Source organism: Narcine bancroftii, chromosome 12 (genome assembly GCF_036971445.1).
Source record: "Narcine bancroftii isolate sNarBan1 chromosome 12, sNarBan1.hap1, whole genome shotgun sequence".
Classification (NCBI taxonomy): domain Eukaryota; kingdom Metazoa; phylum Chordata; class Chondrichthyes; order Torpediniformes; family Narcinidae; genus Narcine; species Narcine bancroftii.
The window spans coordinates 99,256,600-99,270,605 of record NC_091480.1 but is presented as its reverse complement, the minus strand read 5'-3'; the positions used below and the strand labels follow the sequence as shown (position 1 = coordinate 99,270,605).

The window sequence follows — 14,006 nt, the reverse complement described above, 5'->3', positions numbered from 1 at the left end:
CCAGGCTGAGAATGGTAGGATTAGAGTTTTCCTCAATCATTTGGGGAAATGGGAATGAAAGGAGAAAGCATCTGGCATTGGGCACAAGGGGCTACATTAGCCCCTAAGTCTCCATTTGAAGGCCTGTTGGGCGTTACTAGTTGTCCCAATAATCTCAGAGACAAAGACTGAGGGGAACAATAGGCTAGGGAAAATGAGAAGAGGAAGAGGGGACTTGACCTTAATGGCCTGGGTCACATGGGAGGAGTCCAGGGATTCTAGGAGAGGATGTCATCAGGAGGGCGGGTCAGCCTGTACATGCAACCATATCATTACAAGGCCTCAGTGTGTGTTAGCTACAGGATACAGAAAAAGGTCCCATCATTGCCTTCAACAGCATCTCCCCACCCCAGATAGTCTGCTGCCTTGAAGAATAAAAGATAGAACTTCAGCACAGTACAGGCTCTTCAGCCCTCGATGTTGTGCTGACCTGTATATTCCTAAAAAACTAAATCCTCCCTACCTCATAACCCTCTATTTTTCTTTCATCCATGTACCTGTCTAAGGGTCTCTTAAATTTCTCTCATGTTTCAACCTTCGCTACCATCCCTAGCAGAGCATTCCAGGCACCCACAACTCTCTGTAAAAAGAAAACATACCCTTGACGTCTCCCCTAAACTTCCCTCCCTTCACTTTGTACAGACGTCCTCTGGTGTTTGCTACTCCTGCCCTGGGAAACAGGCCCTATCTGTGCCTCTCGTGATCTTTTAGACCTTTATTAAATCTCCTCTCGTTCTTCTTTCTGTTTGAAAGGATACCATAGAAGGAGCTAATTTGTGTTGATGTTGTCTGTGGAGTAATTCAATAGACAATACAGAAGGAATGTATCTTTTGTAAAATTATTCAAAATTTAGACATACAGCACGGTAACAGGCCCTTCTGCCTCACGAGCCTGTGCCACCCAAATATTCCAATTGACCTACAACCCCCATACTTTTTGAACAGTGAGAGGAAACTGGAGTGCCCGGAGGAAACCCACACAGACACGGGGAAAACGTACAAACTCCTTACAGACAGCGCGGGATTCGAACCCCAGTTGCTGGAGATGACATAGCGTCACGATAATCGCTACGTTAACCATGCTGCCCTTTGTTGAACATCACTGGGAATGTTTGAATGGGCAGTTTGGATTGAGACGGCTGGAATTTGGAACAAAATAAAAACCAAACTCTGTAAATACTCAAGCTGTACCTGTGAAGGCAAAAGGCCTGTTGATGTTGTGGTCAAGACCCTATATCAGCACCGAGAGGGGATGGTGGATTGCTGGTGTGTTGTAGTTGCTGAAGGGGTGGGATACAGGCTGGTAGGTAATCGGTAGAACCAGGTGATGGGGAGGGAGGATGGGAAATGTGATCAAGGGGAGTAGATGCATGGGAGTGGATTCAAGAGGAGAACACCATGGGCGTGGGTTACCTGAAATTGTAAAATGCAAATTTGTTCTACACTAAATATTCTGAAATGTCCTCCTTCTCATGCGAATATGCCATGGTTGATGGAGCTTTCCCATGCATTTTCTCCATTTCCAGCATGTCCACCCTCACACCCCTCTCCCTTGCCTGACAGATTACCAATGGGGTCCCTTATGTGGTGATCTGTAATTACACCACTAGGTCACCAGGGGTCATCCAGTGACCTTGTCTATAAAGCAGTCCAGAGCTACAGTCTAGCCTTCCAGGTTCGTCTTGCAGAGACAAGACCTCTTAGTGTACATATTAGTTTATTAAAGCTTTTGTCTTCTACTCGCACTGCTGGTGTGGTTATTGTCAGTACACCTTACTTCTCACCTCAACAGCTGACTGACACATTCCAGGCTGTGGGAGTACATGCTAAGGAACTCACTGAGACTTGATGCAGCCAACACGAGGGCATTGTGGGGAAGGATCACAATCTAGGGTCTTCTGCTACCAGGTGTTGAGGGGCTGAGACCAGAGGGAGGCCCCTCAAGCAACTGAAGAGGGTGTAATGGCAAGGGGGCCACATTAGTGGCAATAGTGCTACGTAGTAAAAAATATTATTAACACTCTACAGTAACAAAATGTGCACATGAATGTGACACTAAGAATGTGAAACATCTTTCCACTGACTTCATTTGAATATATTTTTATTTGTGAATAAAGCTTAAAAAATGTCCTGTCTGAGTTGTACAGAGTGCTCTCAAAAACAAGATGAAGTGGATGATGAATAAGAAGGCAACGAAAGCTAAAGAGCATTGGTTGGACTGGGCTGATTCAGGCTACAAGGTAGGTGGCTGTAGTGCACACTACAATACCATTGCAAAGGTTCTCTTGTGTCTCAGCAAATGAACAGCAGTAGAGAGAACAGTGTAATGTCCACTCTAAAACCAGTGCCTCCGCTCAGCTGGTCTCTACAGTCCTGGCTCAGATGGGAGGGTAAGTGTGGGATGGGCCTTCTTCTCTGGGGTTGAAAGATGGAAGTCTGCAGATGCTGTGATTGTAGAGGAACTCATCAGGTCTCACAGTGTCCATTCGAGGTAAAGATATATTACCAACGTTTCAGGCCAGTGACCTTCTTCAAGGTCCTTTATATTATGTAAAAGCCTTTTAAGTTCTGCTGGTTGTCAAGGCTTTCAAGGGGAGGAGGAGTGAAACTCTGGGACAATATTACCTACTAAACAGTCTCTGTAAATTACCATTGTTTCCAAGGTATTTCATGTCCTGAACACTCCCTCTGCTCTGTAAGAGTGAATGTCCCTTATTGCTGAATCTCAGCATTCAAGGTTCCTTTTATTGTCACCTAATAATTCATAAAAATACATGATATACGTACTACAACGTTTGTCTGCCATAAGGAAGAGACACCAGGAGCCTTGCCCGGTGCCCCTAACAATAAGAGAAGGAGAAGCACAAGGGAGTCCCTTCAGAGACATTGAATGTACGTGGATTCACCTCCAGCACTCCCGCAGCCTCCGCAGCCGCACAGATTCCAGTTCTATCCATTGGCTATCTGAGTTCCAGGTCCAAACCTCTGATAAGATCAGGAAATTTTAGCACCCTGGCCCTGCCTCAAAATAGGTGCCCAGTGGGACAGTGGGAAAATGGAGTTGTGTTTGGTCCCTGCACTGCTGATATTCTCACTGCTGCATCTGTCCCTGGATGGTTGGGCTGGGGTCGAATAGAAGATATGTCACCAATTAATCCCTCAGACTTGAAGTTCATGGGCTCCTTGTCAATCCAGGGTGCAGCTGACAATGCAGAGGATTCCTGAGGGATTATTGGTGGGAAGGACCTAGCCTATTTGGAGGTCCAGGTCCACTGCTCCGTGAAAGCGGGCATGTCAGTAGATCGGGTGGTAAAGAAGGTGCATGGTATGCTTAGCTTCATTGGTTGGGGCATTGACTATAAAAAAAATAAAATCATGTGGCAGTGATATCAAACTTTGGTCAGGCCGCACTTGGAATACTGTCTGTAAATCTGGTCACCCCCATTACAGGAAGGATGTGGAGGCTTTGGGAAAGGGAAAGAAGAGGTTTACCAGAATGTGGGCTGGTTTAGAGGGGATGAGTTATGGAGAGAGGTTGGATAAACCTGGGTTGTCTTCTCTGGGGTGTTGGAGGGCGAGGGGAGACCTGATGGAGATTTATAAAATCATGAGAGGCGAACAGTCTGAATCACTCACTGGAGGATTTAAAGTGAGGGGGAAGAAATTTAAAGAGAGATGTGCAGGGCACAATTTTTAGATGGAGTGTGGTGGGTGCCTGGAACAGGCTGCAAGAGTAGTGGTGGATGCTGATACAACAGCAGGGTGTAAGGGGCTTCTAGACAGACACATGACTATGAAGCGGATAGAGGGATATGGATCAGGTGCAAGTGGTAGAGGTTTAGCTTGATTTGGACATTATGTTCAACACAGACACGTGGGCTGAAGGGCCTGTTCCTTTGCTGTATTGTTGTGTTCTACATTTTATGCTCTAAGACCAAGACCCTTTCTGTTCTGATATCAAGGATTTGTTCAGGAGATTGGGGTGGTTTTCTCCCTGGCTGTGCAGTGGTTCGAGACATGCCAAGATGGTGAAAGGCACTATCTAAATGTAAGTTGTGAATTGGTGGAAGTAAGTTAACCTTCAGTTGGAACAAGTGCTTAAACTGACAAATGCTAGATTAGCCTTTGTAGTGAGAGACTTGGATATTTTTCTTAAGATGAAAGAGAACAAGGATATGGGGAGGATGCAGGGTCAGGGACTGAATCTGCATATGTGTTGAACAGTGATGCAGCAGGAAGGAACTTATGGTCTATTCTTGCTCCCATCTCCTTGGTTTTTATTTCTACAAAGATTTAATTGAATTGTAATTCCCCACACAGAATAAATTGCATCCTTTTCATTAACCTCCATGGGTCAGTGAGGGACAAGAGTTCAGAAGGGATTTAACATTTTAAGCAATTTTATAAGATTGGAGTAGGATCCTCATGGAAAAGTGGTAATTGGGCTAAGGAAAGGTAGTTTTTGTGTGAATAGAAGATCCTGCCGCTTGTCTACAGTAGAGGGGTGACCCGTAGAAATGTTGTGCAGATGCTACATTTGCTACTTGAATTTCTTTGTCTTTCAGCAAGAGATCATTAACAATGCCAAGCGGCTGTGTAACTTGTTGGCGTTATACCCACTGCTGCCCATGTACTGGGCCCTCTATGAGCAACAAGGCTCACGCTGGACTCTTCAGGCACAGGAGATGGATAGAAACGTGGGCTCGATCAAAGTGAAACCTGATCAACTCCAGGTGCAGGCACCTCAGATCCTTCACGGTCGAGAGTTCAAAGTGAAGAAGGGAGTGGTTAACAATGTTTTGGTGGCTGTTAAGGATGGCAACAGAGCGTTGGGTCTGCGAACTTTCCGGATCCCTTACACTTCCAGACATTGTCTGGGTGGGGTGGGGGGAGGGGGTTACACATCAAAGAGCAGCATGGATTTTTGGGAAGAGATGATGGGATCAGTTTTATATTCATTAAGGGCCAAGAGAGGAGAGAAAGTGAGAGGGAGGGAGAAAGAGAGGGAAAGAGAGAAATATAGTGAGAGAGAGAATGAGTCAGAGGGAGAGAGAGGAGAGAGGGAGAAAGTGAGAGAGTAAGGGAGTAAGAGAGAACGAGAAAGAGAGATGTTCTCCAATCCAGTCAACATTCTGATAAATCTTCTCTGAATCCTCTCATCCTCTCCAAAATTGGCTCAGCAGCATGAAGCAAGGGGCCATGCCTTATGAGTGTTGTTGTGACTGGAACATGTTACCAGTGGGTAGCCACGGGCCTCTTGGCCAGTATCTTGGGACTTCTTGTTGATATTAATGATTTAGACCTGAATGTCTGACACATAATGAAGAAGACCATACCAAAACTGGCCATGTGGTTGACTGAGGGGAAAATGTTCTCAACTACAGGAAGTGAGATGGTCTGTGATTTGGGCAGAAAGGTGGCAAATGGAACCTACTTCAGTTGGGTGTGAAGGAATGTATTTGGGGAAATGTTACAAGGCAAAGGATTGCACAATTAATGGGAGGGCATTGGACCATTAACCAGAGCTTTGCTGCAATAGTCCACAATGCTTATAAGGCTACTGCTCGTGTATTGTAGACACACAAGAGACTGAAGACACTGGAATCTGAAGCCAAACACAATTTGCTGGAGGAGCAGCATTAGTGTGACCTCCTTTACATCAGTAAGACTAAATACAGACTTAGGGATTGTTTCATAGGATACCCGAGCTCCGGTTGCTGCCATTTCAGCTCCCCTTCCCATTCCCACCCTGACATGTCTGCCCTGGGCCTTCTTTACTGCCAGAGTGAGCCTCATTATAAACATTGATATGAAACATTTCAGCACAGTACAGGCTCTTTGGCCCTTGATGTGGTGCTGACCTATATGTTCTTACCATCGTAATCTTCTATTTTTCTTTCATCCATGTACCTGTCTAAGATTTTTCTAACTGCCCCTAATGATTCAGCCTCCACCACCAGGCATTCCAGGGACCCATCTGTGTAAAAAGCTTGCTCATGATGTCTCCCCATAACTGTCCTCCCTTCATTTTGTACACCTCCTCTAGTGTTTGATTTTCCCTCCCTGGAACAAAGGTGCTAGCTGTCCACCTTATCTATGCCTCTCAGAATCTAGTTGATTCTATTAGTCTCCTCACATCCTTCTTCGCTCCAATGAGAAAAGTCCCAGCTCTACTAACCTTGCTAATCTAAGAACTATTTTCCAATCCAGGCACCATCCTGGTAAATCTCCTCTGCATCCTCTCCACAGCTTCCTTTACTGAGTTGACCAGAACTGTCCACAATACTCCGTGTGGTCTCATCAGAGATTTGTAGAGTTGCAACATTACCCCTTGAATCTTGAACTCAATCCCCTGACTAATGAATCCCAGCATCGCATAGGCCTTCTTGACTATCCTATCAATCTGTGCGGCAACCATGAGGGATGTAAGGCCCCTCTGTTCTTCCATACTGTTAAGTATCCAACCATTAACCCTGTACTCAGCCTTCAAGTTTGACCTTCCAAAATGCATCACCTCACACTTATCTGGATTGAACTGTAACTGCCACTTTTCCACCCAATTCTGCATCCTGTCTATATCCTTTTGTAACCTACGACAACCTTCAACACTTTATACATCTCCAACCAACTGAAGGAACAACACCTCATATTCTGCCTGGGCAGTCTACAGCCCAATGGGGTGAATTTAGAATTCTCCAATTTCAGGTAATAAGCCCCCACCCTCTCCTGTATCCATTCTGCTCTTCCCTCCCCCTTCTTTTTTGTCCCCTATTCATTATCATTCTCCTCATTTTGGTTCCTCTCCTATTTCCCCATTGGATTCTTCTTCTCATTCCCATCATTTTCATCTTCTCTATGTCTCCAATCACCCACTCCCCCCGTGTGACTCATCTTCTTCCATCTGACCCTTTGCTTTCGTGTGTGTGTGTCTCTCTCTCTTTGTCTGGAATTGCCAATCCTCTGTCCGTCAGCCTTCACCTTTCCCCGATTTACCAGCCCCACATGCGACCCCTGTCCCATCCTTTCGCACCCTGTCATATTTACACAGCCTTCTCCAATGGTTCTCCAGTCAAAATGTCGACCAGTCCCTGGAGTTCCTCAAGCAGATGGTTTAGCTTGATTATTGTGTACAGTTCTGTTGACATCATGGGAAAGTTGCAATGTTCAAGAGAGTGATGCTGTATAAGAAAATGAATGTACAGAGAAAGAGAGAGAGAAAGAAAGAAATGACATTTCTTTGAATTTTCAGCAACTGCAGCTTTTTCATCAGAATTATGAGATTGTTGTACGTTGTGGAAATTTTTAGCTGTGCAGAAAAATTGGGGAGCTGGAACAGAGGAAAACAAAACTGTCTATAATTGTAGGGAGCTCTCATTTTTTCTGCTTCCCTTTGCAGAAAGCAGGGGCCAGGGATCTAAAGTAGTTGAACATAGATCAATGGAGAGAAGAAGGGTTTGTTTTCAGCCAAAGGCAATGGGAATGTGGAACTCTCTGCCCAGTGAAGACCAGAATGAGAGGGTGAGGGGTGTGAATCCATTACCGGTGGCTGGGGCATGGATGTCAGTTGAGGGAAAGTGAGTGAACTGGACAGTGGGGGGAGGGGCTGAGCCCCCAAATCAGGAGAGGGGCTTGGAAGTGAGTGACCTGAAGCCCAGTGACAGGGAGGTGGTGAAGCCCTTGGATGCAGAGCGTCAGCACAACACAGTCATCCACAGTTATTCTGGTTCATGCTTTTATTTCCATGTCTCTATTCTGTTCCAGAGTCTGAACGTGTTCTTTGTACTCTTCCTGCTGCCATTATTTGACGGAGTCATCTACCCTCTATTTGAGAAGATAAATGTTCTGATTCAGTAAGAACCATGCATCTAGTCTTCTTTTTCCCTCCCACCCATATCTACTTATTACCTCTTACCTCTCCTCCTCTCCTCTCCTCTCTTTCCCCTTTCTCCCTCCTCCCCTCCTCCTCCTCCCTTTCCTCCCACTTCTCCTCCTCCCTCTTCCTCCTCTCCTCCTCCCCCTTCCTCCCAGTCTCCTGGGACAAAACTCATTCAGCTGCATCACATACGGTTAAATGACAATTCTTGTCATCCCCTGTCTATGAAGATTTCTGAGGGTCGGTCTCTCAACCACAGGGGTCCTGTGTGCAAGGTTTTGACACCAGCCACAGTGTTGAGAGAGAGAGACTTCTCTCCTTTTATGGAGAGAAAGATAAGAAATACTTTCAAATCAGTTACCTAGAACAATACTTTGTAGATGAAGTGGACTGCTCCTCTCCAGCCACCCCTCTCCCTGGCTCGTTTCCATGCTCCAGACTTTAGGCTATCCCTCTTCAATTGCCAGCACTTTCCTACTCCCAGGATATAGACCAACCCTCTCTTTGCATCGCCATCAATCCCAACCCCACCTACAAATGGTCAGTTGACCATCCCTAAATGTTAATTCAAGTTCAGGTTCAAGTTTATATCATCTGGTTATATGTACATATGCAACCAGGCAAAAGGGTGCTTCTCTGGACCACAGTGTGTACATGCACATGCATGCACACACATTTGCACACACACACAATACACTAAAGTATCTTTCTTTTCTTCTTTGGCTTGGCTTCGCGGACGAAGATTTATGGAGGGGTATGTCCACGTCTGCTGGAGGCTCGTTGGTGACTGACAAGTCCAATGCGGGACAGGCAGGCACGGTTGCAGCGGTTGCAAGGGAAAATTGGTTGGTTGGGGTTGGGTGTTGGGTTTTTCCTCCTTTGTCTTTTGTCAGTGAGGTGGACTGTGCGGTCTTCTTCAAAGGAAGTTGCTGCCCGCCGAACTGTGAGGCGTCAAGATGCACGGTTGGAGGCGATATCAGCCCACTGCCGGTGGTCAATGTGGCAGGCACCAAGAGATTTCTTTAAGCAGTCCTTGTACCTCTTCTTTGGTGCACCTCTGTCTCGGAGGCCAGTGGAGAGCTCGCCACAGAACACGATCTTGGGAAGGCGATGGTCCTCCATTCTGGAGACGTGACCCACCCAGCGCAGTTGGGTCTTCAGCAGCATGGATTCAATACTTGCGGACTCTGCCAGCGCGAGTACTTCGATGTTGGTGATGAAGTCATTCCAATGAATGTTGAGGATAGAGGGGAGACAGCGCTGATGGAAGCATTCTAGGAGCCGTAGGTGATGCCAGTAGAGGACCCATGATTAAAGTATAATGTCAAGTAAATATACGGGACACCATTCATCAGTCTCCCAGCCTACAGGGAGAAGCTATTTCCCAGGCTGGCCATCCTCTTTTGATGCTCCTGGCCCTCCTTCCTGATAGTGGGTCAGAGATACTGTGTGCTGAGTGAAAAGGCTCCTCAGTAATTATTTTAACTGCATTTCAGCATCACCTCCTTCCTTTGGTGAAGGTTGTCAGTAGAGGAAAAGGAGACCTCAGTGATCTTGGCTGTTTTGATGATCCTCTATTGACTTTTAGTCCAATACTTTGCAGCTGCTGTCCCACACAATGTTATAGCCGGACAGGACACTCACAATGTTGTCAAGATAGTGGCCGGTAGCCTTGGCTTCCTCAACCTCCTGAGGAAGTGTAGGCACTACTGCACTTTTGTGACTAATGAGGAGGTGCTGTGGGTCCAGAATAGGTGGTCCTTTATATCCTCTTTGTGGTCTCCACTCACTCCGTGAAAGAACCATGTGTAGTGGAGATACTCCACATCTTCTGAATGTTACACCACCCTTCCCTGGGCATCTTCTCTTCCCCACCACCATGTGATGATGAAATGGGGGGCGTAATATACTGACTGCTTGCAATGGCTGTAGAGATACTCCACCCTACTGGTATAGCGGATGGAGATGCTCATCTCACCATTCTTAATTTAGAAGTCCTTCTGATCATCCTTTCTTTTCTGTAAAGACCCTAATGTTTAATCATCTCCATGATACTCATTCTCTCTCTCTCTCTCTCTCTCTCTCATTGTATCTCTGGCTTTGATTTGAATTTTTCTCCCTTACTCCTTCTTCTGGTTTACTTCTTTCCTTCTCTTTCTCCTCTCCCTCTCTCACTTTTGTTCTGAAAGTTTTCATCCTCTTATTGTTTCCAGAATCGCTTTCCTTCTCTTTCCATTCTTTCTTTCTTTTTATTTCTTTCTTTGTTTCTCTCTCTCTCTCCCCTCTCCCTTCTCTTTCTTATTTTAACCCTCCTTGATTTGCTGTCAATTTACAGGCCGGTCACAAAGATGTCCATTGGGCTGGTTGCAGCAGGGTTTGCATTCTTCATCGCTGGGATGGTCCAGCTGCAAATTCAGGTGAGCGAGGCTCAGTTTAGGCTAACTTTCACTTCTGTAATTGTCTTATTTTGGATTTTTTTCTTCCATTGTGGGTTTAATTGACACACGGGAGAAGGTTATCTCCGCAAGTGAAACCCTGCCCCTTAGAACCATGTATGACCGAACCACCAACCTGAATGTGATATAATTTTGCAACATCTCTAACCTGGATGTATATTTTTTCCTGTCAGAAGGTTGTCAGACTGAAGATAGCCTTGTTCAGAACAATAGAACATTAGATATTAGATCTCAGAAAAAGGCTATTTGGCCCTTCTATTCTGTGCAAACTATTATTCTGCCATGTTACGTTGACCTGCACCCAGACCATAGCCATTCATACCCCACCCATCCATGAACTATTCAAATTTTTAAAAAAATATCATAATTGAGCCCACATTCGATAGCAACTCATTCCACTTTCCCACCATTCTCTGTGTGAAGAAGTTCCCCTTAATGTTTCCTTTAAACATTTCACCTTTCACCCTTAACCCATGTTCTCTTGTTCTTGTGTCACCCAACCTCAGTGGATAAAGCCTGCTTTAATTTACATTTACTTTATCTATACCCATCATAATTTTGTATGCCTCTAACAAATCTCATCTCATTATCTGATGGTCCAGCGATTAAAGTCCAAACCTGTTTAACCTTTCCCTGTAACTCAGTTCCTTAAGTCATGGAAACAACCTTGTAAATTTTCTCTGCACTCTTTCAGTCTTATTGATATCCTTCTTGTAATTTGGTGATTAAACCTGCACACAATTCTCCAAATTTGACCTCACCCATGTCTTTTATAATTTCACCCTAACATCCCAACTCCTGTACTCGGTTCATTGATATATGAAGACAGACAAGCCAAAAGCTCTATTACAATTCTATCTACCTGTGACACCTGTTTCAAGGAATTTAATGGCACAATTGCTCCAGATTTGTCTCGACCAGTACTTTTGGAAGTTGAAGTTTGAGTGTTCATTTCTGGCTTGGAGGGAAGTGTCTACTCATTCATGCCAGAAGCACGTCTCTCCCTCTCCCTCACAGGTTTACTGCCTGACCAAATAGTTGAGGGCACCATTGTTTCTGACCATGTGTGGGTGAGGTGGCTGTGAACTGAGGGCCTCTCAGCAGGGAGGGGAGACTTCAACCTTGCGTGGATCTTCTGATAGTTGGCATTTCTTTCACAGAGGTGGCAGATAATTCTGCCTCAGCCAGAGGGTGTGACTGAGTTGAAAATTTTCAATGGAGCACTTTGCAAACTTAAGGTCGACTTCTTGGAAAATCACTTTGTGATGGATGAGCAAATGGTAAGAATTGATGACGTAGCTTTCCATACAATAATTCGAGATCATTTACAAAGAACCACATGGAGTTGATTTGTGCATTGGTTATCCCATCCAGAGCCTTTTGTGAGAGATGTTTCTATTCAATTCCACACTGAAATTGTCGGGGTGTGGCAGCTCACCACTAGGCAGGTGAATTGGCCCTGCTTGTAAGCCACGCGGCGGGGCAGCCGGCCAAAATGGTGCCATCGGGGGTGTTCCCTTCCTTCCAGCACGGGGCTCAGAAGCCCACGCTGGGGGACCACGTAACCCCGGGTGACGTCAGTGCCCTCCAGCACGGTTCCCAGCCAGGTCCGGGCTGGGAGTACAAGTACAGCCCAGCAGCCTGCAGTAAACCAGTCTGTTCACTGAGCTCAACCCATCTGGTTGTGTGTGTGTTATTGCAGGAGCTGTGTAGCTGCTGCGACAGGGGACTACTTTGAATTTGTAGCTCCTAATTTTTGGTGGTTCAAAGTTAAAATTTATTGTCAGAGTGCATACATGACATCACAAACAACCCTGAGATTGTCTTTCCCTGTGGGTGTTCTGGCAGCAACCCTAACTAGTTATTCCACAGGTTTACAGATTGCCTTTGGATCACCCCATAACTTCCTCTCTGCGCAAAAGGACCCATCTTGCTCAATTTGAAAGTGGTTGAATTTTGTAGGCAAGAATTGATGCCAATGAAATAGAAAATTTTAGGCAGCTGGTTTCAAAACTGGGAAGCCATGGGCTCTATGTTCAACTCTGAACCATGTCTCGGTCCTCATTATCTCAGTTTCATCGTCGATACAAATCTCTGCCCAATGATTTTACAATGAACCTCGGCAGAATGAGTGTCAGGAGGGTCAACCTCAACGATAGGCCTTGTAGATAGTGTCAACCACAGATGTCAATACCTTTTATCCAGTCAATTTCTGTCAACACCTCCCCCTCTTCCCCAGTCTCTCTCTTTCCCTATCCCTCTGTCTCCTTTCCTCCAGCTTCTCAGGCCCTTCCCTTCTGGTTCCTATCAGAAACCTACCCCTTTTAGTCCTTGGCCCTGTCCCATATCACTTTTCAGCTTCTTTCTCTTCCACCCTCCCACCTGCATCTACTTAGTACCTCTTACTGTGCTCCTCCTCCTTCTCTTATAACTCCTCCCCTCTCCCCCTCCGTTTTATCCAGGTGTCTACCCATTTTTCCCGAAGGTCCAAAAGGTTGGTTACCCTTTACTTTCTATGGATACCCGTTGGCCTGCTGAGTTTCTCCAGCACTTTTGCGTACTCCACACCAACATCTGCATATTTTTCTTGTTTAATGCCCTGTAGATTGGCCCCAGTCTCCACACTTTCAGGAGTGCTGGATGGTTTTTGGAGTAGAATTGAGGGTTATACTCAGCCTGCTGGGGAGTCAAGGTCATGGTGTCTGGTTTAGAGGGACATGGCCCAAACACAGGCAGGTGGGACTAGTAGGGGTGGGTCATTTTGGTTGGTGTAGGGAAGATGGGCTGAAGGGCCATTTTCTAAGCTGCGTGAATCTATTTCGTTCTCAAGGAACCTAGGGATGGGGAAGTCTGACCTAATGAGGATCACGCCCATTGATGAAGGCACAACTCAGCGTCCTTACCCCAACTATTGTGTCAACATTTTAGGTTGAATGTCTGCTAATGCTGGGGTTGAATGCAGTAGACAAAGGTGGTAGAGACACTCAGCAGGTCACACAGCATTAGAATTTCTGTTGAAAAACAGAAGGTAAAAGGTAATTGAAGTATTAGACCTGGGCCCTTTGTCAAGTACCCTGAAGAAGTTTCCACTGCAAAGTCTCTTTGAGGAATGCCTACCCTGAAAAAGCTCTCCTCCTGCCTTACCTGATGAAGGGATCAGGCCCAAAATGTTGGTTACCCTTTACTTCCTGTGGATGTTATGTGACCTGCTGAGTTTCTCCAATACATTTGTGTATGCCACCTCTCGGGTGGCCCCCTGCTATAGCATGTACCAGAAGTGTTATGGATCTAGATAACAATGACACAAAAATAGTAAGTTGAAAATAACTTTCCACACTGACTTGCATAATGTGTTTGTTTCAGCTATCTCCCAGCTATTCCATCCCCATTGATCCCTACACACTCCACATTACTCCTGTAAACTGCTCTGTGCCTCCAATGTCCGAGAGCATAAACTTCACAATGGACACTCAGAACAAGAGTACCCTCTTCATTGCACAAGATCTCAAAACCAGGGAACTCACTGTCACACAGGTGAGCAGAACCATCAGGTAAAGGTAGTGTGGCAAAGAAGAAGCATTTTGTGTCATTACTTTCCAGCTTGGTCAGTTAATGAAGAAGCTTGAAAACTAATCGCT

General features: G+C 45.6%; 2 protein-coding genes across 7 annotated transcripts in view; one reads left to right on the top strand and one right to left on the bottom strand.

Annotated features, from left to right (window-relative positions):
* ace (angiotensin I converting enzyme (peptidyl-dipeptidase A) 1) overlaps positions 1–14,006 on the bottom strand; it is a 135,400-nt gene that overhangs the window by 28,546 nt on the left and 92,848 nt on the right. The window contains exon 25 of one of the 2 annotated variants that reach the window (XM_069905139.1): positions 7,792–7,860. The exons of the other annotated variant lie outside the window; for it this stretch is intronic. Within the exon in view, the coding sequence (XP_069761240.1) occupies positions 7,850–7,860 (11 nt within the window). The 3' untranslated portion in view covers positions 7,792–7,849. Of the gene's footprint in view, positions 1–7,791; positions 7,861–14,006 lie in introns of those variants that run through there. 2 annotated transcript variants of the gene reach the window in all.
* LOC138746757 (solute carrier family 15 member 1-like) overlaps positions 1–14,006 on the top strand; it is a 90,555-nt gene that overhangs the window by 62,143 nt on the left and 14,406 nt on the right. For all 5 annotated transcript variants that reach the window (XM_069905141.1, XM_069905142.1, XM_069905144.1 and 2 more), the window contains 6 exons: positions 2,187–2,279; positions 4,605–4,772; positions 7,801–7,889; positions 10,248–10,329; positions 11,529–11,648; positions 13,732–13,902. In XM_069905141.1, coding sequence (XP_069761242.1) covers positions 2,187–2,279; positions 4,605–4,772; positions 7,801–7,889; positions 10,248–10,329; positions 11,529–11,648; positions 13,732–13,902 — 723 coding nt within the window. The remainder of the gene's footprint in view (positions 1–2,186; positions 2,280–4,604; positions 4,773–7,800; positions 7,890–10,247; positions 10,330–11,528; positions 11,649–13,731; positions 13,903–14,006) is intronic.